The sequence below is a fragment of the Heptranchias perlo genome, chromosome 18 (assembly GCF_035084215.1).
Source record: "Heptranchias perlo isolate sHepPer1 chromosome 18, sHepPer1.hap1, whole genome shotgun sequence".
Classification (NCBI taxonomy): Eukaryota; Metazoa; Chordata; class Chondrichthyes; order Hexanchiformes; family Hexanchidae; genus Heptranchias; species Heptranchias perlo.
Window position 1 is genome coordinate 27,109,185 of NC_090342.1, and position 24,689 is coordinate 27,133,873.

General features: G+C 38.9%; 2 protein-coding genes across 2 annotated transcripts in view; one reads left to right on the forward strand and one right to left on the reverse strand.

Moving 5' to 3' along the window:
- znf277 (zinc finger protein 277) overlaps window positions 1-14,062 on the reverse strand; it is a 72,984-nt gene extending 58,922 nt beyond the window's left edge. The window contains exons 1-4 of the mRNA XM_067999571.1: window positions 14,020-14,062; window positions 10,250-10,451; window positions 1,386-1,474; window positions 1,034-1,116 (exon numbers count right to left, since the gene is read on the reverse strand). Coding sequence (XP_067855672.1) covers window positions 1,034-1,116; window positions 1,386-1,474; window positions 10,250-10,451; window positions 14,020-14,062 — 417 coding nt within the window. The remainder of the gene's footprint in view (window positions 1-1,033; window positions 1,117-1,385; window positions 1,475-10,249; window positions 10,452-14,019) is intronic.
- A 280-nt stretch (window positions 14,063-14,342) lies between these two features.
- Window positions 14,343-24,689, forward strand: part of LOC137334698 (dedicator of cytokinesis protein 4-like) — a 329,737-nt gene continuing 319,390 nt past the window's right edge. Inside the window, exon 1 of the mRNA XM_067999572.1 lies at window positions 14,343-14,480. Coding sequence (XP_067855673.1) covers window positions 14,444-14,480 — 37 coding nt within the window. The 5' untranslated portion in view covers window positions 14,343-14,443. The remainder of the gene's footprint in view (window positions 14,481-24,689) is intronic.

Below are 24,689 nucleotides of genomic sequence, written 5' to 3' on the forward strand. Positions count from 1 at the left end.
AGACCTGCTCTGTATTTTCTGTTTCTTTTAATGCATAAGTATAAGTCAATTTTTTCATAGAAATGGTCCACTGTACTTATGTGTGGATTCGTATAAATCTCAATTACAGGCAAGCAGATTAATTGCAGTAGTAGTGTCAGTTAAAAAGAGAAAAAAAAATTGAATAAGCTGTATAACAGACGTAACATCATCGTATTTGTAAGAAGTCACAAGAATAGTTAATCTAATTAGCTCAGTTCCAACAACTGCGTTGCTGGGAAGCAAAAAACTACACAACAGGTTATAAATACTCCCAATAGTACAATCTTTGCTGTAGAATTACTGATTCCATAATGACTTCACATGTCATTCTGAATAATGCAACTATACTTTAGGTTGCAATCAATAGTTTTCAGTTACGCAAGTAAAAAAAAAACATTGTTTTCTTATAGAAGCACAGTATCTATCTGTTCATTGCACAACTCTGTTGAATCTCAGATAAATGTAGGTATGCTTCAGCAGTTATTCTTTATAGAACGACTTTCATTACATTCTAATGGTGCACGTTCATTAGGAAGCTGAAACCCCCTTGCTTTCTGAATTATTTTAGTTGCAATTATATAAGCTGTAACATTGTCTAGCTTGCAATGTTTTGTGAATAATTGGATTTCTCAAAGTATAATACAGTCGGATAATGTAGAAAGTTATATTGCATTTAGGTAGATGCGATTTTAGCTTTCAACACAGTGCTGAATGGACCCTTTGCCCTATGCGTTTTAAGCCTAAAACCTTCTCACAACCTTAATGAACATGTGGTACAGCTTTTACGTCCGATTAATGAATAAAATGATATAGTAGGCTTGATTAGACTGCAATTCCCAAAAGATAGACAAACTGTGCATCATAAAAATCATAATTAATGGCTGGCTTAAAACAAGATCCATGAATTTCCATGTCAATTTATGCCAGAATAGGTCAATTAAACCCATTTTTTGACAATCTTGGCTCTTCTATCTTTTTTCATTTTGGCTGATAAATTACCACAATCACTTACTAGTCTTTTTTGCTGAAGCTGCTCTCTGAGCACTCGGTCTTCAGGTAAAACATCACACAGAAGATAGTAGTCCGCTTGTTCCTCTATCAAAACAATAATATTTCCAGTTATCCAGTATCAGCTGCTAGTAATGTTCTTTGTAAACCTATTTTAAAATTCCACCTAACTTTGCATTTTTAATTGCTCTGTTTCACCGTAGTTTTTCCAAAATTTTAATCTATCTATACCTTGGTATAAGAAAATACATTCAAAAATCACAAACTTACAATAAATCATTCATTTGTAAACTTTAATAAGTAAGAACTATTTCTTTCACTTACAGTATGAGTCATACTTCTAATCTGACACTTACCTTTAGGACCTTGGGAGTTGGTTCTTATTATACTACAAAAATCTGTTATTGGTCGCTCAATAAACCTTTTCTTCCAATACAAAACGTACCTTAAAACAAACCAAAAAATAAAAAATAAGTCACTCATGCATCAAATACTATCTTTTTGCCTGTTAATTAAAACTGAACTCTCCCTCCCCACAAATCTGTTTCCTCCGGTTACCGACCAGTCTGCCACTGGAAACAATTTCTCCTTATTTATTCTGTCAAAACGGTTCATGATTTTGAACACCTCTATCAAATCTCCCCTTAACCTTCTCCGTTTTAAGGACAACAACCCCAGCTTCTCCAGTCTCTCCACATAACTGAAGTCCCTCATCCCTGGCACCATTCTAGTAAATCTCTTCTGCACCTTCTCTAAGGCCTTCACATCCTTCCCAAAGTGTGGTGCCCAGAATTGGACACAATATTCCAGATGAGGCCTAACCAGTGTTTTAGAAAGGTTTAACGTAACTGCCTTGCTTTTGTACTCTATGCCTCTATTAATAAAGCCCCGGATCCCATATGCTTTTTTTTTTAACAGCCTTCTCAACTTCTCCTACCACCTTCAAAGATTTGTATATGTGTACCCTCTGTTCCTGCACTCCCTTTAAAATTGTACCATTTAATTTATATTACCTCACCTCATTCTTCCTACCAAAATGCATCACTTCACACTTCTCTGCGTTAAATTTCATCTGCCATGTGTCTGCCCATTTCATCAGTCTGTCTATGTCCTCCTGAAGTCTGTTACTATCCTCCACATTGTTTACTACATTTTCGAGTTTTGTGTCATCTGCAAACTTTGAAATTATACCCTCTATGCCCAAGTCCAGGTCATTAATATATAAGAAAAAGAGCAGCGGTCCTACTACTGACCACTGGGGAACACCACTGTGAACTTCCCTCCAGCCTGAAAAACAACCATTCACCACTGCTTTCTGTCCCCTAGCCAATTTTGTATCCACGCTGCCACTGCCCCTTTAATCCTTTAAAGATTTAATTTAAAATAAAATGCTTACTTTTTACTGTTTGTATCACAATTTGTTCTCTTAAATAAAATCTGTTATGTTTTTAAATTACTTCTTTATTTTGTATCCTTTTACATATTTCTTGCCCCTTTTATTAATTCTTATTTATCTACTACTCAATGTGCCGAATCACTCGCTGCCTTACACTGTATTTGTGCATTCATGTTACTAAGAAACTACTGTAGCTTACATATTTTATAATAAAAACTCTCTGCACTGTTTCCATCAACAAAATATGGGAGATTGGTGGTTCATTATTTTCTTTGAAGAAACCACTTTATCAGTGTTTCTTCCAAATGTAGAAATTGACTGCTTTTTCATTTGTTTGCTTGAGTTTACCATCCTACTGGAGTTTTACCTCATTCTCCAGCACAGCAAAGTCAGCATTGTATTCAATGGCACACCAAACTTTTGGGCAACATCAATTTTTCTCTACTACTACAAACCTGCTCAACAACATTTTGTTTGCTATCATTTCCACATACTTTTGCTTTGCCATTTCTCCCTTGTTCACTGCAATGTTATAATAAATTTTAATCTCATTGGGTATGACAAGTCACACGTACACTACAACGTGGAATCAAATCATGTCAAGTCAGATGAATACAGAAATAATAGGAGCTTGTAACAAAGGTAATGCAATAATCGCAGGGGACCTTAATCTTCATATAGACTGGGCAAATCAAATTGGCAAAGGTAGTCTAGAGGAAGAGTTCATGGATATCAATGGATATGGGGATCGGGCAGGAAAGTGGAGTTAAGACCAAAGATCAGCCATGATCTTACTGAATGGCGGAGCAGGCTCAAAGGGCCGTATGGCTTACTCCTGCTCATATTTCTTTCTTCTTATTTTAATGGCAACCTCTGACAGTATGCAGTGATATCCATGCATGGCTCAGACTATGGTGTGCCACCCAATACGTGAAGCACCAATAAGGTAAGCAATAGGCAGTGGAATCAAAAATGTTTCAACATATCACAGTATTTTTTTAAAATAGATTTAAAATGTTAAATCCAATGTAATTTGATACCTAGGGCCTGGGACCATGCCAAAAACAGAAAATGCTGGAAACACTCGGCAAGTCAGACAGCATGTGCGGAGCGAACAGACAAGATGTTTCTGGTATATACTTTTCCTCAGAACTGGAAGATATTAATTTAGTAAAAACTTAATCTGAGTTTCTAGAATATTACTAGTACAGATAACTGGCTTTCAATCATAATGGGTGTGGAGTCTGACCTTAGATGACCCAGACTGCAGAAGGTAAACAAGAACAGATAGAAATTTACGCTCTGAGGTACAGTATGTTGCACTTACAAAAAATCTTGGGGCTAAAAGATGAATCAAAAGTCAAAACAGAGAGCCGGTGATTTTAATTTCTGTTCTCCCTTCACTGCGTGGTCCAAACTGCAAATACTTATTTGAGAGGTCAGTAAGCCACCCAGTGAATGATTAGAAAGATAAACAAATTAAGATGATGGAAAATGCATAATGCCAGTTATCTACCAAGGTGCAATATTTTGCTTCTGTACAGTAAAGGAACCACTACTGAAATTCACCCAAGTGAGTTGGTCACCAAGTGCTGTACTATTTGTACTACCAGATCATCACATGACAATTTCAATAATTGCTCTTTTTACTGCTAAATTGATATTGCCCCCAATCTGTTCCAACTGTCATCTGAATTGCTTTGTTAAGGTGCTTGTATGTGATGCTGTCAGGTAAATCAGTTCCTCGGAGTCTAAATAATGTCACTAACCATCTCATGTATGCTGCACCTGTAAATTGATATGAGAAATAAAACTGTCACATGAGAAATGATAATGTGTGGGTCAGAACTGAAATTATAGATAGGCTTGGGAAAAGGAATGTGATTTTGGCCCACGGGAAGATCACTTACCCTGCACTGCTGTTTTTGGGGCTGCGAAACAGATTTGCACCGGGGCAGTATAAAGACCTGACCAATTTTAGCTGTAAACCAGAAATCAGCAGATTCTCTGGGTGAATAATTTAATATCACCTGGTACATAAAATAGAAATGAGATGGCTGAATATTCCTGTGTGGAGGATAAAATTCTATTCATCATGACCTAAACCAAATGCAATTTCCCCAGGATTTAAGCTATCTAAGGGCTAAGGTAAGATCATAGGAAACTCCTCAAAAGAATAAACTTTACTTAAAGCCAGCATTTAATCCTTGTGGAATGCTGTGTATCTAGTATCATAGTAGATACAGCACAGGAGACAGCCATTCGGCCCATCGTGCCTGTGTTGGCTCTTTGACAGAGCTATCCAATTAGTCTCATTCCCCTGCTCTTTCCTCATAGCTCTGTAATTTTTTTCCCTTCAAGTATTTATCCAATTCCCCTCTGAAAGTTACTATTGAATCTGCTTCCACCACCCTTTCAGGCAGCGCCTTCCAGACATTGTTGCATAAAAAAAATGTTTCCTCATGTCTTCTTTTGCTGATCTCCTTAAATCGGTGTCCCCTGGTTACCGACCCATCTGCCGCTAGAAACAGTTTCTCCTTATTTACTCTGTCAATACCGTTCATGATTTTGAACACCTCTATCAAATCTCCCCTTAACCTTTTCTGTTTCAAGGAGAACAACCCCAGCTTCTCCAGTCTCTCATCCCTGGCACCATTCGAGTAAATCTCTTCTACACCCTTTCTAGGCCTTCCCATCCTTCCTAAAGTGTGGTGCCCAGAATTAAACACAATACTCCAGCTGAGGCCTAACCAATATTTTATAAAGGTTTAACATAACTGCCTTGTTTTTTTACTCTATGCCTCTATTAATAAAGCCCAGGATCCCATATGCTTTTTTTTTTAAAAACAGCCTTCTCAACTTGCCCTGCCACCTTCAAAGATTTGTGTATGTACACCTCCAGGTCTCTCTGTTCCTGCTCCCTCTTTCAAATTATACCATTTAGTTTATATTATCTCTCCTCATTATTCTTATCAAAATGCATCACTTCACACTTCTCTGCATTAAATTTCATCTGCCATGTGTCTGCCCATTTCACCAGTCTATGTCCTCCTGAATCTGTTATTATTCTCCACATAGTTTACTACATTTCCAAGTTTCGTGTCATCTGCAAACTTTGAAATTATAGCTTCTATATCCAAGTGCAGGTCATTAATATATATCAAAAAGAGCAGTGATCCTAATACTGATCCCTGGGGAACGCCACTGTGAACTTCCCTCCAGTCTGAAAAACAACCGTTTTACCATGTTATTTCATACTTTTTTTAAATGTATATGCGCTAAGAGTTAAAACCTACATAAGAGTGTAAGCTCCAATTCAGTCTTGAAAGTCAGTTCTCCCATAATTGTGCTGTCTAATGTGATATTTTTCCTGATGGTTTTTTTCTGAAGTATATTAGCCATCCAACATGCTGTTCAGTAGACAACACCACCACAGCTCAGTGGAGCAAATCTATCAACAATATCTGTAACTTAAATAGAACAGCACTCATTTGTTTGGATGGAAGTAGGCCGTTAGCCCAGGAGGTCACAATGGAGTAAACTTTACATCTTGAAATAAGTACAATTTTATATATGCATATACTGCTTAGAGATAGCCAATGAATATGCATAGTATTGGGTTAGGAAAATTGTTGTTTGCAAGTTAGTTGCACAATACTATGACGTAAGCTCTCAAGCACAAAGCCATGGTTTTTTTTTAAAGTTTTTTTTATTAAATTAATTTCAGCATAAGGTAGCTCACCAATTTAGGGCTACCATCGTCTCAATGGTTCTAAACCTTGATTCAAAAATAAATTTTATTGCTTAAGCTCAGCTTCCATTTTCCAAGTTTTGAGGTTAAATAGCAAATATCAAATTTCTGCACCCAGCTTTGAAACATACAGAAAATGGAGGTCCTAATCGAGAGAACAGCCACCTTGTGGTGACCATTTAAAAAAAATTCTCAGCTTAATAATTTCCTTTCAGAAAACATTATTACTGGCTGTATGGTTGAGCCACTTGAGTATAGGTTACGTCTTATCCAGGGGCATTTTTTTGAAAGGAATGTAGCAAAATATTACATTTTTAAAATGTTGTTTCCAATCTGAACACTGTGCAAGTAAACACGACCAATATATTAATGAAATAATTAAATTGCTGCCTGCAATTACTTCGGTATAGGTAATTGCTTGAATTTCAGAAAAATCATGAACAGATTGAAGTAGCAAGAGATAGTGTCAGATACTCACGGTTAAGATTTATTTACATGTATTTTGTAGATTTCTTCTGATATTGTGAATAGGTAGTCTGGGGCCTGGAACAGTTTCTGATGTGAACCATGATGTTTTCCAAGATTTTGGGGGGATACTTATCCACTGATGCTACTACTCGAGCTGGGGGCCCTACATGCATCCCTGTGTAGTCTCCCACGTGCTATGCTACAACTTCCACGCCATAAACAATCAAGACTGCTTTTCCCTCTATGGTTCTGAAAACTGATTGGTCTGCTCACTACTCCAAGGTCATCCTGGAATGCAAAGATAACCCCTGGATTTTTTTTCTCCATTACCAACAGCGTCCTTAAACACACTTCCCCATCCCCTCCACCCTTACCTCAAACAACAAGTGCAAGGAGCTCATGGAATTCTTCTCGCTAAGATTGAGACCATCTGTTCAACTGCCTCTGCTGCATCCCCTTTCCCACCACACTAACCTCCCCCAAAGTTCCCCCTGCCCTAGCCCTGAACCCACATCTTTCTCTAGTTTCTCTCCTATCTTCCCTCATATCCTTTCTGAGCTCATCTTGTCCGTAAGATCCACCTCCTGTTCTTTCAACCCCATTTGCACTAAACTGCTGACCACCTAACTTCCGTTCCTGGCCGCTCATGGTAGCCGACATTGTAAATGGTTCTCTATCCTTGGCTTTATAAAGAGAGTACAAAAGCAAGTAAGTTTGCTAAACCTTAATAAAACACTGGTTAGGCCCCAGCTGGAGTATTGTCTCCAATTCTGGGCACTACACTTTAGGAAGGATGTCAAGGAGTTAGAGAGGGTGCAGAGGAGACTTGCTAGGATTGTACCAAGGAGGAAAGACTTCAGTTACGTGGAGAGACTAGAGAATCTGGGATTGTTCTCCTTAGAACAGAGAAGGTTAAGGGGAGATTTGATAGAGGTGTTCAAATCATTAAGGGTTTTGATGGAATAAATAAGGAGTTATGATCTGGAATGCACTGCCTGAAAGGGTGGTGGAAGCAGATTCAATAACAACTTTCAAAAGGGAATTGGATAAATATTTGAAGTGGAAAAATTTGCAGGGCTATGGGGAAAGAGCAGGAAAGTGGATAGCTCTTACAAAGAGCCAGCAGTGGTACGATGGGCCAAATGGCCTCTTTCTGTGCTGTATCATTCTATGATTCCACAGGTACTGTCCTCCACCCTTTCAAAACCACCATCATTACCCTGCTCCTCAAAAAACCCACCCTGTACCCTTTGCCTTACAACCTCCCTTACCCTCCAAAGTCCTTAAACATGTTGTCACTTCCCAAAGCATTGCTCATCTTTCCCACAACTCCATGTTTGAATCTCCCCAATCAGGTTTCCTCCATTCCACAGCATTGAAACGGCCTTAATCAGTACGGCCTTAATCAAATAAAATTCTCTGTGACTGTGACCGTGGTGCACTAGCCCTCCTCATCCTTCTTGACCTCTCTGCAGCCTTTGACATGATCAAGCATCTTCCTCCAGCTCCTCTCCTCTGTTGTCCAGCTCAGACTGCCCTCGCTTGGTTCCACTCTTAACTATGCAGTCATAGCCAGGGCATCCCCAGCAATGGCTTCTCACCCTGTCCCTGCTCCATTACCTCTGGAGTCCTTAAAGGATCCTTGGCTATTCCTCTTCCTCATCTACATACTGACCATTGGCAACAATATCCAAAGACATGGTTCCAAATGCATCCTGATGACTCCCAGCTCTACCTCTCCACCACCACTTCTATGTTGTCAGGCTGCATGTCCAACATCCAGTCCTGGATGAGCCACAAATTCCTCCAGTTAAACATTGGGAAGACTGAAGCCAGCATCATCGTCCCTGCCACAAACTCCGTATCCTCGTCACCAATTCCACCCCACCGTCTGAGGTTGAATCCGTCGATTTGCAATCTCAGTATCCTATCTGGCACCAAGCTAAGCTTCTGACTCCATATCATCTCTATCACAAACATCACCTACTTCCACCTTCATAACATCGCCAGCCTCTCCCCCTGTCCCTGCCCCAGCCCATCAGCTGCTGCAACCCTTATCCATGCTCATCACCTCCAGACACGACTATATCAAGGATCTCCTGGCTGGTCTTCCATCCTCAACTGTCCATAAACTTGAGCTCATCCAAAACTCTACTCCCTGTATTCTATCACACACCAAGTCCCTCTCACCTCTGTACTCGCTGACCTACATTGGCTCTCAGTCCCCCAGCGCCTCAAATTTAATATTTTCAACCTTGTGTTCAAATCCCTTCATGACCATGCTCCTTCCTATCTCCGTAAGCTTCTCCCACCCTATAACTGCCCCCTCCCCCTTTCCAGACCTCTGCATTCCTCTAACTCTGGCCTCTTGTGCATCCTCCTCTCCCTTTGCCCCACTATTGACGGTCGTGCCTTCAGTCGTCTAGGCTCTAAGCTCTGGAATTCGCTCCCTAAAAACCTCTCTGCCTCGCTCTACTCCTTTAAGGTCCTTCTTAAAACCCACTTCTTTGACCAAGCTTTTAGTCAACTCTCCTAATATCTCCTTCCTTGGCTCATTGTTGATTCTTGTCTGATTACACTTCTGTGAAGCACCTTAGGACATTTTTCTACATTAAAGGTGCTATATAAATGCAAATTCTTGTTGTCTGATGCTGGGCCAATTTGAAACTAAACAGGGATCTAAACTATCCCACGCCACAATACTTTTTATTGGGTAGATGTATTGGAGGCAGGGAAGGGGGCTATTTTACGAATGAAATGTCTTGAAATTTGGTCTCTCGTACATGTCAATGATTGGGGTAGATACATTAAATATTTGATAGAATTTAAACTGCAGTGGTTATCCTTCTACACAAAACATCCATCAAATAGTGCATCAAAATGCGGTTCCTTTCAATTCATTTTGCAAGTATGCAGTCAGTATTACGCTTTCCTGCCAATTAAAAAAAATACCCAGTTTATAGGCCAGGGTATTATCAGAAGAGAAAAAAATGGCTATGAAATACATCACTGCTGTTGCATCCACTCCCATGCATCAGCAGTAAGGCTAATTTGCCCATGTGTATTGGTGCAGTGCTTCTTCACTAGTGTAATAAGGGGGATTTTGAAAGATTCTGCACATTCACAAGGCTTTGTGCATATCACATGGGCAGATTTTTAAAAATATAGGCCACCCCCTCCCAAACTTCTTACATCAGTAGAGAAGTATTGTACTGGGATCGAAACATTGTATGGGGACGTTTAAGTGGACTTTGGTTGTCTTCAGGTTCAATTCCTTACCAACATTTAACAAAGATACTGTTTGTAGTAATTCTCATTTTGAAATATATTTTCTTTTACAGATAGTATATGCTTATAACAGGTCTTTGTTGATTTACACAAAGACTTATACCACCGTACCAAAAATTTTGCCTTTTACATTTTCAGCTGCACTTTTTTTCTTGTACATCTAAGAAGCAAATGAACTTCACAGTTTTGTAATCTGTAATACATTTAGTGTGAGACTTTTAACCTTCATAATCATTCAATATTCAATAATGTACATTCACCCAGCATCAAGCAAAAATAGAACTAATATTAAACTATTAAAATGTAAATCATCAAACCTTCTAAAATCCACAATGAGCTTCACATCAGCTATCACCAGTTTGTGTTCAAGGATCATGTGCCTGAGTAGCTTTTCCTGCTCTTCTGCAGGAAAACATTCTTCACAAAATATGCAAGATAATGCTGGGGAAGTGAACACATGAGCTGTGCAACATGGAGACTCTGGCAAGGAAAGGGGCTCCAATATCCAGTCTTTGTTTTCTAAAAACAACACAGAATCCACTGCATTAGTTAATTGAATATTACTTTCAATCTGCGCCCTTATGCCCTGTCATTTGGTTATTTATAATTCTTTCTGCCTAAAATGAAAATTGCAATTTTTTTGATCATGTGGGTTCAGTCCTATCATGGTGGTTGTGAAATGTTAAACTGCATTTAAGTGAATCAAGGATTAGGGTTGATGCTGATTCCTGCTTAATAGAACAAGGTGCCTCAAGTCCGCACTGGCATATATACAATGTCAGAACTGCTCTTTTCTGTTCATAAGACTTGTCATAGACTTCTTTCTGAATATGGTGTTAGAATGAATATGGTGTTATGGCGGTGGAATGGGGGAACACATGGCAGATGAAATTTAATGCAGAGAAGTGCAGTGATACACTGCGGCAGGAAGAACGAGGAGAGGCAATATAAATTAAATGGTACAATTCTAATGGGGTTATATGTGCACAAATCTTTGAAGGTGGCAGGGCAGGTTGAGGATGTGGTTAAAAAAAGCATATGGGATGCTGGACTTTATAAAAAAAAGGTATAGAGTACAAAAGCAAGGAAGTTATGTTGAACCATTATAAAACACTGGCTCGGCCACAACTGGAGTATTGTGTCCAATTCTGGGCACTGCACTTTAGGAAGGATGCGAAGGCCTTAGAGATGGTGCAAAAAAGAGATACTAGAATGGTTCCAGGAGTTTCAGTTACATGGATAGACTGGAGAAGCTGGGGTTGTTCTCCTTAGAGCAGAGAAGGTTAAGAGGAGATTTGATAGAAGTGTTCAAAATCGTGAAGGGTTTAGATAAAGTAAATAAAGAGAAATAGTTCCCATTGGCGGAAGGGTCAAGGACCAGAGGACACAGATTTAAGGTGATTGGCAAAAGAACCAAAAGCGACATCAGGAAAATCATTTTTGCACATTGAGTAGTTATGATCTGGAATGCGCTGCCTGAAAGGGTAGTGGAAGCAGGTTCAATCGTGGCTTTCAAAAAGGAATTGCATAAATACTTGAAGGGAAAAAATTTGCAGGGCTATGGGGAAAGAGCAGGGAAATGGGACTAACTGGATTGCTGTTATAAAGAGCCGGCATGGGCTCAATGGGCCTCTCTCTGTGCTGTAACCATTCTATGATTCTATTCTAATTTCTCTAGTCATGTTGAAGAGGGAGAAAGAATATTTTACACTCTCCAAGAGTGAGTAAATTTGTTTCATTGACAGAAGGCATTTAGACACATTGCCTTTAAGGTTACAATCATCAACTGTTTAATAGTGTGTGAACATTCACAGTGAACAATTTATGATTGTGGCAAGTTAGAATTGCTCCTCAGCTATTACACTGTGGTAGCCTGGTGTGAAATCCCTTAGTTTTGAGCATATGCAGTGTCAGCAGGTTAGCTATGCTTTTAGAAGTCCCTGAAGGAAGAGAAAGGGAGAGTGTGTGTCGTGTGTGTGTGTGTGTGTGTGTGTGTGTTATTTTCTTCAAAGTATACCACCATCACCCTCTTCTTTTTGCTCCTCATTCAATTTATTAAATAAACCAGCAAAGCTGCCAAATGGAAAACAACTCTAGTCATTTAAAAAAATCAATAATCTAAGTACAAGGGTAAAAATAAGATTTTTTTTTAATCTCATAAAAGGATCCAGAGACAGGCAGGAAATTGGAATTTGAGGAGGTAGCTCCAGTTGAAGAGCTAACATTGGAAGAAACAATGGACAGAACAGCCTTCTATAAATTCTGATTCTAATAACTTTTTAAAAAATCTCTGGCCAATTTTCTTCCCTCCCTCCTCTTCTGAAGGTGTTAACTCCTTACTGAGCTACTGTTCCCTTTGGTACTTTGCACTACCAGACCTTATTCATCAACAAGTGAGTGTCAGCAGGCTATTTGACCATGGGGCATTAGAGTTGAGCCTGATCCTGTCTTTACTCCACATCCACAGATGTGTATTTCCAGCAAAAGTCATGAGATAGCAATCAGAGCAACAAACCTGACCATTTTCTCTCCTCTTTAATCCAAGACACTCAGACCAAGTGTAGCAGTGTACTGCTGCTACCTAGGATCAGCTAACGCAGCGCAGACCAGGGATCGCATCATATCCTTCCTGGTCTGTATGGCACAGCTTTTCACTGAGCTATCAGACATGCTAATATTTGTACACTAAATATACTAGACCATAAACATGCATGAGAAAACAAAAAAAAAGTTCACTTCAAATCCATTGAAATGGACATAACTGTATTACATGGACATATACAAAAGCAGGTTGCATTTTAGTATCCAAAGTTAATTATTTTCATTGGCAAGCCTTATTCCAAATTTGTTTGGAAATAAGTGTCAAATATTAAATACTCTAGAAAAGACACTCATGATAACTAATCTCAGATAGTCAGTTGTAGCATATCGGGACTCAAAATATAACCCTTTAAAAGAAAATACAAAAAACTAGGGAACTAGAAACACCCATCCCCTTCACAGGCCATATAAAATTACTCCAGATCTGCCAACGTAAGGAGGGTGAAGATTCTGCCAAGTGCTGAAGATGGGAGGTGTATTCAAATCATTCAGGGATTTACAGTTCATTTAGGTCCTTGACTTTGGAATATAGATGATCTCAGATTCAATTTGGGGCATAATCTGGGCCTCTGAAATGCATCTATTCCTTTCTCTCCTTGCAATGAAACTCGGCGAATTGCGCAAAATCCATCCTTGGCAGCCAAGCACTGACTACCCTTCACAGACTTTACCAGGTTCTGGCTGCTAAATTGGCCCTTTGTGTCTAGCCTATGTAGTGTTGCAATTGTCAAGTATCTCACATTCTATTGTCAATCTCATTGCAGTATTTTCATTGATTGAGGGGGTCAATGGCTGATAAGGAAACTGACAGGGAGCAGAATGGAAAAACTGGTGCATGATAATGAACAGTTTGTGATTCATACTTTTAACTGCAATGGCACAAAAGCAACTTAAAGTAATCAAAACACTGGATTGATACAAAATCTAATAGGTATATTTTGAAATGCAGGTAACATTCAATAGTATGTAGCTAATCAGATATTGTTGAGAAGTGAGGTGCACTGGAGCTTCTGCTACCTTTGTTATGGAGTACGCCCTCTGAACACCCAAGGGATCCCTGATCCTCAGAAGTAATCGTCCTGAACAGTAGCATACTTATCCATAGCCCACCTTAACTATCCAATCCTAGGCTATGGCTTTCCACGTATCACCCCCATCGACCTTCCAGCCCTCAACAGCACAGTAATCACTATGTCCTCTGGGATATTATCCAGCTTAGTCTATACCAGGCCAATCAAATCACGGTTGCTTGGAGCGAGACTCACTTTAGTTTAAATGTGTAACTTCTGCTGCTATAAGAGACACAGCTCCCCCATGTTTAAATGGATTGGCGACTGTCCTCATTCCTGACGTTCACCGTTTTATTGACCGTCGCTATGGTTTAATCTTGTATATAAGAATATGCTACTCACAACGCACCGGCTTCCTCCCTCCCCCCCCCAATATAACAAGCAACGAGACATATTCACGCTGTAGTATTTCCCACCTTCTCCAGCCGCCGCCATCATGCCACCCCAATGATAAGTCATGTGTCTTGGTCCGGAAACCATAACAACCGGCCTGCAGCCAATGGCGAACCGATAGGGTGTGACGCAAAGGTTTTCGCGGTGTGATCTGGGTGGTTTGTAGTTCATGGCTCTGCCTCCCCGCAGGGTCGGGGCGCCTGTGCGGGACTACATCTCCCACAGGTCACCGCGGCGCCGGGCCGCGCTCGGAACTACAACTCCCACAATGCTCCGCGGCCGCGGTTGACCTGGACTCCAATTCCCAGCAGTCTCCGCGGCCGTCGCTTGCCCGTCCAGAATCTGAACAATGGTCCCGCGGATAAACTGCTCAATAACTAGGGCGCGTTAGGGGACAAGTTTTATTGTTGTGCAAGCATATGCACCCATCGTACATTTGTCTCAACAATGTGGATACCTACAGACAATGAGAAATATGGTGTGGGTGAGTGAATTGCCGGCTTACTTTGTATTTTTTGTCCTCTGCTTCTATTGAATTGCAATGAGTTTGTGTGTGCGGTTGGTGCCAGTGACTGGGGTCTATGCAGAGGGGAAGCGATGTGTCAAAAAAAAAAGCTGTGAAGAACTAACCGACCATCATCATAATGTTGCCGCTTCAGTAACGGTGCGAGCCGCTGGGACATGGGTCTCGCTGCAAATTGCCTTTTTTTCTCTCTCTCTCCTTGTTCGCGTTGAAAATGCCCTTGCTGAGAGGGAGAGGGAGAGGGAGAAAGGTTGGTTGTCCTCATTGCTTTGTGGTCTCGTTACCTTTCCTTTTTAACATTCCGTAAACGTTTTTAAGATATTATCTCGCTGAGTTTTCTTTCCCTGCCTTTGTTTTGCTTTATCTTATTGCTTCTATTTGCAACTGCTAACCACAATATTTGTGCCGTTTCTTAAAATAAAATAAATCTGTTTTTTGGGGAGACAAAGGTTATGAATGTGTGTTGATTCATATCTATGAAATACTGCACTGGAGTGACATTTTTCTGCCCATTTATTTTTGGCAGCGGCTCGTAGCCTTGAGCTGTTACTCTTTGTAATCTGGTTATATGGTCGGAGTTGCGTAAAGTTTAGGAACCGAAAAATAATACTGCGCTGATCGGCAAACAAATGAGATTAGCAGATCTGAAACATTCCTTTCCATTAATTATTAAAAAGTAGAGAAAGCACGCTTCAAAGAGGAAAAGGAATGATTTGATTTTTAATTTTCTTAAGTGTTACAACAAAGCGGCACAATGTGAATGGTACCGCCGCATCTCGGCAGGATAACAGATCAATACATTATTGATATTAAAACCGCTTTTACAGCGGATGATGGAATTAGAGAAAAACATGTGGAATAAGCGTTTAACAAATCTGAGTATCTAAATCGAAGTAGTCCTACTGATGCTCCTTATAAATATTGTTATAAAGCCAGCCCGAGGGCAAAGCGTTTAGTGCTGCTGGAATCTGATCAGGAAGGTGAAAGGTTTATGTATCAGGACATTATCCTGTCGGGATTCTTGAGAATGCAGCTCTACAGCTATTCAGAGATGGTTAATACCCAGATCTCACAGATGTCCTTCACGTTGCCTAAATATGTTGGATTGTTAATTCTAATTACTAAATGCCGACCCTGTCTTTTTGAAAAAATATTCTTGCCGGGGCACATCTGGGTTTTCGCCCACCGATCAATGCTTGTTGAGGTTTCCGTTCCCCTCTGCAATTTGGCCAAAGCTGTACTGCAAATCTCTCTGGGATTTAAACAGAACGGGCTGCAGTTTTTATCTCACCATAACGCTCCCAGCGGATCCCATGGATTTAGAGCGTGGGACTTATCGTATAATGTAAACTCAGCAGGAACATTACATCTCTGCACCAGTGAGGTCAGGATGTTAATCAGTGCTTTCACCATTCCAGAGGGCATGGAAGCGAAAGTTCCTCTTATCTATTGTGGGTAGTTGGTCAATAGTATCGTACTGATTTAAAAAGTGTAATGCCGATAAACTATTCACAGACGATGTATTATCGAGTCAACACGTTAGGTTATTAATGGGCACAAGTTACCTAACACTGCTTAGAATGAGTTGGTTGTGAGAAAACGCTTTCCCTGTGTGTGTGTGTGTGTGTAATAAAAACTAATTTTAACTGCGACTTATTAACGTAAGTTGAAAACGTGCTCACTATTGCAAGTTGTCTATCACTGCGTAGCAAATGGACTTTGCTTGTGACCTCTAAATACCCACGTGGACGGAAAGGGAGACGATAACCAATGTATGTGTCAATTTTAATAACTCGTAAACATTTTATTTCCCTTATGCTATTTATCTTTCATCTCTTTACAATAAGTATTAAAATTGGAGACTGACTACAATACAGATAGAGTAGGAATCTACAACATTCAGAAATGTTCAGTCAAGCAAAGTTTATCATTTTGAAAAAGTTACTTGTGACGGGCCAATTCAAGATAATTAACCAACCGATTTCTTCATTTAGTATGCCATTTGGCTCCAATACTGTCAATTCTCATTGCTGATATTTCAACTGTGAAAAGTTAGCATTTCATTTGTAATGTTTATGCACTTTTTTTTAAAAAAAGGAAACGGTTGTAACAGTATTGAGATTTTCTGTAAACAATTTTACAACACCAAGTTATAGTCCAGCAATTTTATTTTAAATTCACAAGCTTTCGGAGGCTACCTCCTACCTCACCCGAGGAAGGAGGTAGCCTCCGAAAGCTTGTGAATTTAAAATAAAATTGCTGGACTATAACTTGGTGTTGTAAAATTGTTTACAATTGTCAACCCCAGTCCATCACCGGCATCTCCACATCTTGAGATTTTCTGTTATTTAGGCATCATTGTTTGGGGATACAGTTGTACTGTCACTTTTGCATGACTTCGGAGTCAGATTTGGATATGATTTGAATGCGGCGTGTGAGGTTGCCCTTGGGGAGGCTCTCGCACCAAATGGAATTGTGGTGTCAAGCCAGATTTGAAAAGTGTTCAAGTAATCCATTCATTGTTCAAGATACTTAACAAACTTAAGCAGCAATTCTAAGATTTTTTTTGAGTCTGTTGAAGCTTTGCTTGTGCTCTCAATTTTTTTTTAAAAAGCACAAGCAGCAAAAAACTGCACATGCTACGTATCTGAAACAATATACAAAATGCTAGAAACGCTCAGCAGGTTAGTCAGCATCTGTAAAGCGAACAGACACGTTAAAATGTTTCAGGTTTAGCCTCTTCGTTAGAACTGTCCTGTAAAAGGGTCCACATTTGAAACATCTGTTGTTTTGGCGGCTACTGTCTGACCCGTTGAGTGTTTCCAGCATTTTCTGATTAAAAATTTGCTGGCCAGCCACAAAGCTCTTTTCATGTGTCTAACCACACAGTGACTTGCAACCTGCAGCAAAATATGGATGTTGCTGGCTGTGAATAGCGTCTTGCAGCTATCCGCCTGTATAACTAAAGCTCCGCAGCTCCAGAAGTTGTGTTGAAGGTACAGTTGCAAAACTATGAAGTGAGGAAACCAGGGAGAAGACGAAGAGAATCGAGTTCATGGCCAGTGGAAATTTACTTGTGGGCTTTACTTTCACGGATTTTACATCTCTTTTGTCACAAAAAAATACGTTTTGTAGGGTATAACAGTAAAGGTATGAAATTAAAACCACACATATTTTAATAAAATCGCGGTTGTAAAAGATCCCTCGAGTTAAGACGACCCGTAGTAACACAGGTTGGGATTTGTGGTTGGTGGGGAATATCATTTGTGCTTGGATGGAAATGAAAATCTGGCAGTCTCTATAACAGGCAGACGATCCCCAACGCCAGTTTTATGCCCGGGGGCAAGTTGAAAATCTATCCCGATGAGTCTTTGAACCCAGAAATTAAGCACAGCAAACACCAGCAACAGGCACATTATTGATTGGATATGTTGGTTTAAGGGCAAAGTTTTTGTACGCAGATTCAGTCTCAACATGTTAGAATGAAAAAGCTACTGATTTATAGGAACATTTTGTACAGGGGGTACAATTCAAATAATGGAGCATCTAATCTAATACTAAGTAGGTAAGAAACGTACATCTAAAAATGCAGTATTTTTATTTAAACATAGTTATGAAAGATTATTGATCAAATGTATATCTAGCATAATTAAAAATCGATATACCTACCTTTTTAATTCCCTTCAACCAACATTTCCAATTAAGAGTGACTATTAAATAGTATGTAGATTGTAATATATGCCAGTATAAGACTTCCGTCTTCTAGTGACCTATATTTACAATCTGTTTTACACCTCTGTAAAACTCCTATTTCTGTAGCTGATACTATTATTAGCACTATAGTATTATACAAACTCAAAGAATTCATTCTTCCTGTCATATTATACGGAGCTGCTTGGAAAATTGTCAACTGTAATGGAAATAGTTAGCAATGAAACTAAGCTTCCTGTCCAATTCTAATGTATATTCAATGCTGTTGTATACTTTTTAGGTTTAGATGAAACTTAAGCCATGCCTGTGGTTAATGGTATCATCAAAATCACTTCAGTGTTTTACAACAAATTTATTTATTCTCTACAAAATAAATACACCACAGTGAAGCTCTTGGGGTGATTTTACACAACCTTATCACCTAGTGCTAACCATCTTTTAGACATTGACAAACTGTTGTTTACAGTACATATTATTAGCAACTGGGATTAATACATATTTTTAAATTGTTACCTTTGTCCAATCATTCCTATTTAACAAAATGTTCTGCTTGCAAATTGAATTCTTATCATTTCACCAGCATGTTGAAATTAGTATGGTCTTAGCAATGTGTGACAGGCCTATAACCAATGGTTATGAGATCTGTAACACTTTTTTGGGGGGATAGTGCAAGTATTTCTGTTTTAAGGAATCTAAATTTACTGGTACTCTAATAGTGCATCAAGATTGCTATAATTCCTGTAAAAATGTGTATTATCTTGGACACTCAAGTCTATAAGGTACCTTGTGTATCTTAAACATGGTAAATATGATGATGCTGGAGTGTTCATATTTTGCAGTTTATAAACAAAGGATTAGAAATATTTCTTAAATACTGCAAAGAGCCCTCTTAATATCAGTCTACATTTATTTGAGAAAGTTGATCTTAGGAGATATTTGATTTTTATACTACTCATGGTTTTTTATTAAATTAGCAATGTGTTGGTGCAGAAATTATCTTGAGCCACTTATTTGCTTTCTGGCACTTGGTAGAACACTTTCAGAGTTTGATAAAGACATCTCATATAAATTGTTGAGTACTGCGTCAAGTTCTTAAAAATACAACAGCCAGTTAATGCACAAATATGGTTGCAATTTGCACAGTAAGACTCAAAACTTAGGCTGCATCACCAGTAACAGTAGCTGGAGACAAAGTTATACTTGCCCACAGTAAAATCAACAACAACTTGCATTTATATAGCATCTTTAATGTGGTAAAATGTCCCAAGGCGTTTCACAGGAGCGTTATCAAACAAAATTTGACACAGAGACACATGAGATATTGGGACAGGTGACCAAAAGCTTGGCGAAAGCGGTAGGTTTTAAGGAGCATCTTAAAGGAAGAGAGAGGTGGAGATCCACTAAACTGCTAACATAATATAAAAATTAAAAACATCAAGCTGTAATTTTACATGTTGGTGTTTTGTATAAAGACAATACAGGAAGAAGTGTCCTGCCTGTGGCTACATAGTGCAGTGCACATGTATTGGCATTGACTAGTGATTTATTCCTGTCAGACTAGACACATTGCTGTTAATGTGGGTCCATTTCTAAATTCATTGTTCTGTGTCTAATGAACCAGCAATCATTTGCCTCCACCAAACAATCATTCATTTTTGATTTATTAATGTTAATAACTTATTGCACTAGTAGATCTCATGGCATTGGTCATAGTGAATCAGAGAATACTCTTTTTTATATATAATGACAGATGTGTAATATGCAACATGTGATGTATTATAATAGTTGTCAAGCCACAGTAGCTGTCTAAACTATTAGCTAAGTGATTAACTTTAATATTCTTTTGTTTTCTCTCTATGGCTGTTCATTTTAATTTTGTTTCACCAGTAAGAACTAATAATATCATGGGCGATTTGGCTGGGAGCAGTCATTGTGACGGACAGTATGACGGAGCTGAATATCCGATATAATTATTAACCTGGAATGCTTCATGAAGCTAATCATTTCAACTGTATATATTATTGCAGTCCCTTACTGTCAGACACAATAATTCCTACAAGGTTAGGTGTTCTTCTATTATTGGCTCATTGTTTATCTCATTCATCTGGTTTTATTGATTTTCTTTTCCAAATTGTTGCTTTGAAGAATTGTTCTTCACAATTTACAGGGTGCAGACTGTGAAAAGCCCTGCCTCAGGCAGAAGGTTGTGGGTTCAAGTCCCATGCCCTGGACTTGAGCACATAACTTAGGCAGACGTTTAGTGCAGTGCTGACTGAATGCTGCGCTGTCAGAGATGCCGTCTTTCAGATGAGATGTTAAACCGAGGCCCCATCTGCATACTCAGGTGAATATAGAAGATTCCATGGCACTATTTGAATTAGAGTAGGGGAGGTTTCCTAGTGTCCTGGCCAACATTTATCCCTCAACCAACACCACTAAGACAGATCATCTAGTCATCTATCTCATTGCGGTTTATGGTACCTTGCTGAGCGCAAATTAGTTGCCACATTTGCCTGCATTACACAGTGACTGCACTTCAAAAGTAATTCTGTCATGCTTTGGGACATCCTGAGGATATGAAAGGCACTATATGAATGCAAGTTCGTTCTTTTATAAAATAAGATTTGATCTTTCAGGTTTTGTAATAAATTATAATAACAATTTCATTTGCCAGACTGGATGTTAAGTGCACTTACTGAAGTACCATTATCTTGGAAAAGGTGAACCGTTTGGCTACTATGTCAAATAGAAAGTTCACTGGGAGAAGGAAGGGTGAATAGGTATATTTTAACATCAAAGAACTAACAATACACGAGGAAGGATTTCTTAAAATTTAGACACCAGTAGTGAAGTATGTTTGCTTTGTACAAAATGGAACTATTAGTTCTATCACTAACAATAATACAGATTTAGGACAAAGAGCTGAACCAAGGTTAAGATTTTCCCCCTTAAAGTGTCAAGTCAATTACAATGTTAATTATTTATACATTGAAGGCTTTGAGCCTTCAATTCTTCATAACACTGCACCCTGCTTCACCAGAGAATTTCCATGATGGAACACATATGAAAGTGGGAATGCTGGAGGTTACATTTAGAGTAACCGAGTGAATACTAAAATATTTTTCTTCACCCACGTTAAAATGTTGGTTTGCATTTTTCATGAATGAAATTAAAATAAGGGCTATGCCAAAGGTAGACTTTTAAAGCATTATGCTGTAAAAAAATTTTTAGCGTGAAGTGCGCTAATAGTAGCTGAACTAAAGAAGATAGATATTCTTTGGGAACACTGGGGAAAATTACATAAGATGTGATGCATTTTGAAGCAGCTGGTGTAAATCAGCATGCTGGCCTTATAATGAGAATATTGTCATGTTCAGTTTAACAAAATGACACTTATTAACTGATACTGAACTTTTTTTATAAAAAGCATTTAAATGTATGCGTTCACATTTGCATTTGTTAAATTACTGAAGTAAATGGAGCGCTAATGATATCTGAAAGCAAAAATGTGCAATTCTGCTTACTCTTAATCTAGTGTGTGGGTCCTGTCCTCATTTGCATGTGCTTAGTTCAACTTCCTGTGGGAAATCTAGTCTTTGTGAGGTTTGATTTGCAAAGGTTCATGGACCTGTATGGTTCATTTCACAAATTATGGCCAGTTCTTGTCTTGAGCAACAAATCAAATTATAGAATATCACAAGGACTCTCGCAGACTTGTTGGCAACATTGTTTTACTTCGGAGAATTTTTGAATTAAACAGGTTACATTCTTCTATACTTGTATTTATGTGGCTAATATACTTAAGCACCAAATTAATACTTGGAGTCATTTAAAAAGTATGATGAGTCGAAAATAGTGTCACTGATAGTATTTCCTATGTTCAAGACAGAGAAAAACAAAAATAGTAAGACAACAGCTGCAGCAGTACATTAATAAAGCAACATATAACTTGCATAGAATTTCATTTTGATTTTTTTCCTGATTTTTATATGATAAATGGGGACAAAATTGGTACTATGAAGTTCTTTTTATTTCAATAAAGTCATATTAATCTGGAGACAAAGTAGATTTGTGTAAGAATTATAAAACTCCCAAGTGTCACAATATATTCTCTTTAAAAATACTAGGTTTTCCCATTGAGGCTACATTAAATCTGAATTGTGGGTACGTGTCTGGAGAATTTGATGAAGCATTGAGCGATGGAAGGTCAAATATTGCAGAATACAGTATACAGTGTGAAGTAATGTAAAATTGAGTGTGCAAAACTGGAATCGGCAGCCCATTTTATATCCCTCCCTATTTTTATTTGCCCGTTTTACACTTTAATGCAAAGTCAAGATCTACCCCTGTGCCTTGAAAGCATCTGGTATGCATGCCATCCAAAGAATTATAGGTGAGATTCCCTGCTAGTTTTTGGGCACAATAATAGGACTTCCCCTTCACATACATAGAACTTACAGCTGCACCCTGGAACACCAAGTCGATGTATGTCTCGAACATAATTATATCTACCAGCCTCAGAAGGGCAGCCTCCACAGTCAGTTGGTGATCCTTAGTATTGTTTTCCAAGATCTTTACCATTTCTGCCACCCTCTTCCCCCCTCCGCCTAGAACACCTTTTAGGAATTCAGATTGAATACCATCCATACGTAGCATTACATATATGATGCAATTTGGTGCCCGCGTCTTCCCATCAAACTGGTTCACTACAGCTTTTCATCTTCGCAGTATGCTCCAAAAACATTTTAAAAAATAAGTCATTGTAAACTGAGGAAGCAATCTCAATTAAGGGGCTCTGTTCAAATCTCCAAACCTATATAATATTTGTATAAGACTAACATTATGCTATGTAATTACTAGGTTATCTGGTCTGTCAAGCAGAAGTTAGGAATATTGGACTGAAACAGCTGCTTCTCAGTGCGAGCAGGTTATTTTAATTTCATGATCATGGCATCATCATCTATGCACTTGTGGTATTCAGAACTCCATGCCATGTGCTTTCTTGCACCAAGCCCTGCACACTCATCATCTCCATCTTTACCAAGCTCTATTAAATTCCTCTATCCTAGCAAATTGAGTCAAGATCCTAATCTGTTTTTTCAAATCCCTCTTGCTTTGGTGGTGATAGCTTTGGTTCATTGTTGAGGCATTCTTGCCTCTGAGTTAAGCTCCCCTCCAAAGATTTAAGCACATAATCTAGGCTGACACTTTGTTGCAGTACTGTCAGAGGTGGTGTCCTTTGGATAAGATGTTAAACCGAGGCCCCATTTGCTCTCTCAGGTGAATGTAAAAGATCTCATGGTACTATTGCAAGAAGAGCAGAGGAGTTTGCTTGGTGTTGTGGCCAACATTGATCCCTCAATCAATATCACCAAAACACATTATCTGGTAATTTACCTCATTGCTGTATGTGGGACCTTGATGTATGCAAGTTGGCTGCCGTGTTTCCCTACCTCACAACAGTGACTTTACTGCAAAAGTACTTAATCGACTGTGAAGCACTTTGGGACATGCTGAGGTTGTGAAAGATGCTATGGAAATGCAAGTTCTTTCCTGCCTTCCATCCTCCACATCTGAGTGATCTTCTCCACCCCATGTACCCTTTCCTTCTCCGACATCAGATTACTACTCTTCCCTGTGCTTTCCTCTCCACCATCAGTTGCTATATCCCTGCCTTCAGCAATTCTCTTTCAAAATTTCTTCCCCTTGCCACTTCCCTCTTTACCTTCAAAAGCCTCCTTAAAAATTCTTCTCTTCAACTGTGCTTTTGTCCTCCCCCGTCATGTTCTTTTTTTCTTCTGCTCTCCTGCTCAATGTTCATTTTTTTTTTCACCTTGTTAATTTCTTTGAGGACAGCTATAGAAATGTATTTTGTTGCAAATATCTTGTGGCATGAAAGATTGACCAAAAGTGCTAAGTAATGCAGTTAAAGACTATTTATAGACAGAAAAGAAAGAACTTGCATTTATATAGAGCCTTTCATGACTGTGGGACATCCCAAAGTGCTTTACAGCCAATGAAGTACCTTTTGAAGTGTAGTCATTGTTGCAATGTAGCAAATGCGTCAGCTACTTTGGGCACAGCAAGTTGCCACTAACAGCAATATGATAATGACCAGATAATCTGTTGTTAGCTGTTGGTTGAGGGATACATATTGGCCAGGATACTTTAGTAGGAAGAATAGAAAGCAGAATATTTTTTAAAAGGTGAGACACTAAGAAATGTTGGTATTCAGAGGGATATGGTTGTCCTTGTACACAAATCACAGAAAGTTAACCTGCAGACACAGCAAGCAATTAGGAAGGCAAATGGTATGTTAGCCTTTATTGCAAGGGGGTTGGAGTATAAGAGTAAGGAGCTTTTGCTGCAATTATATTGGGCTCTGGTGAGTCGTCCATACCTGGAGTACTGTGTACAGTTTTGATCTCCTAACCTAAGGAAGGATATACTTACCTTTTA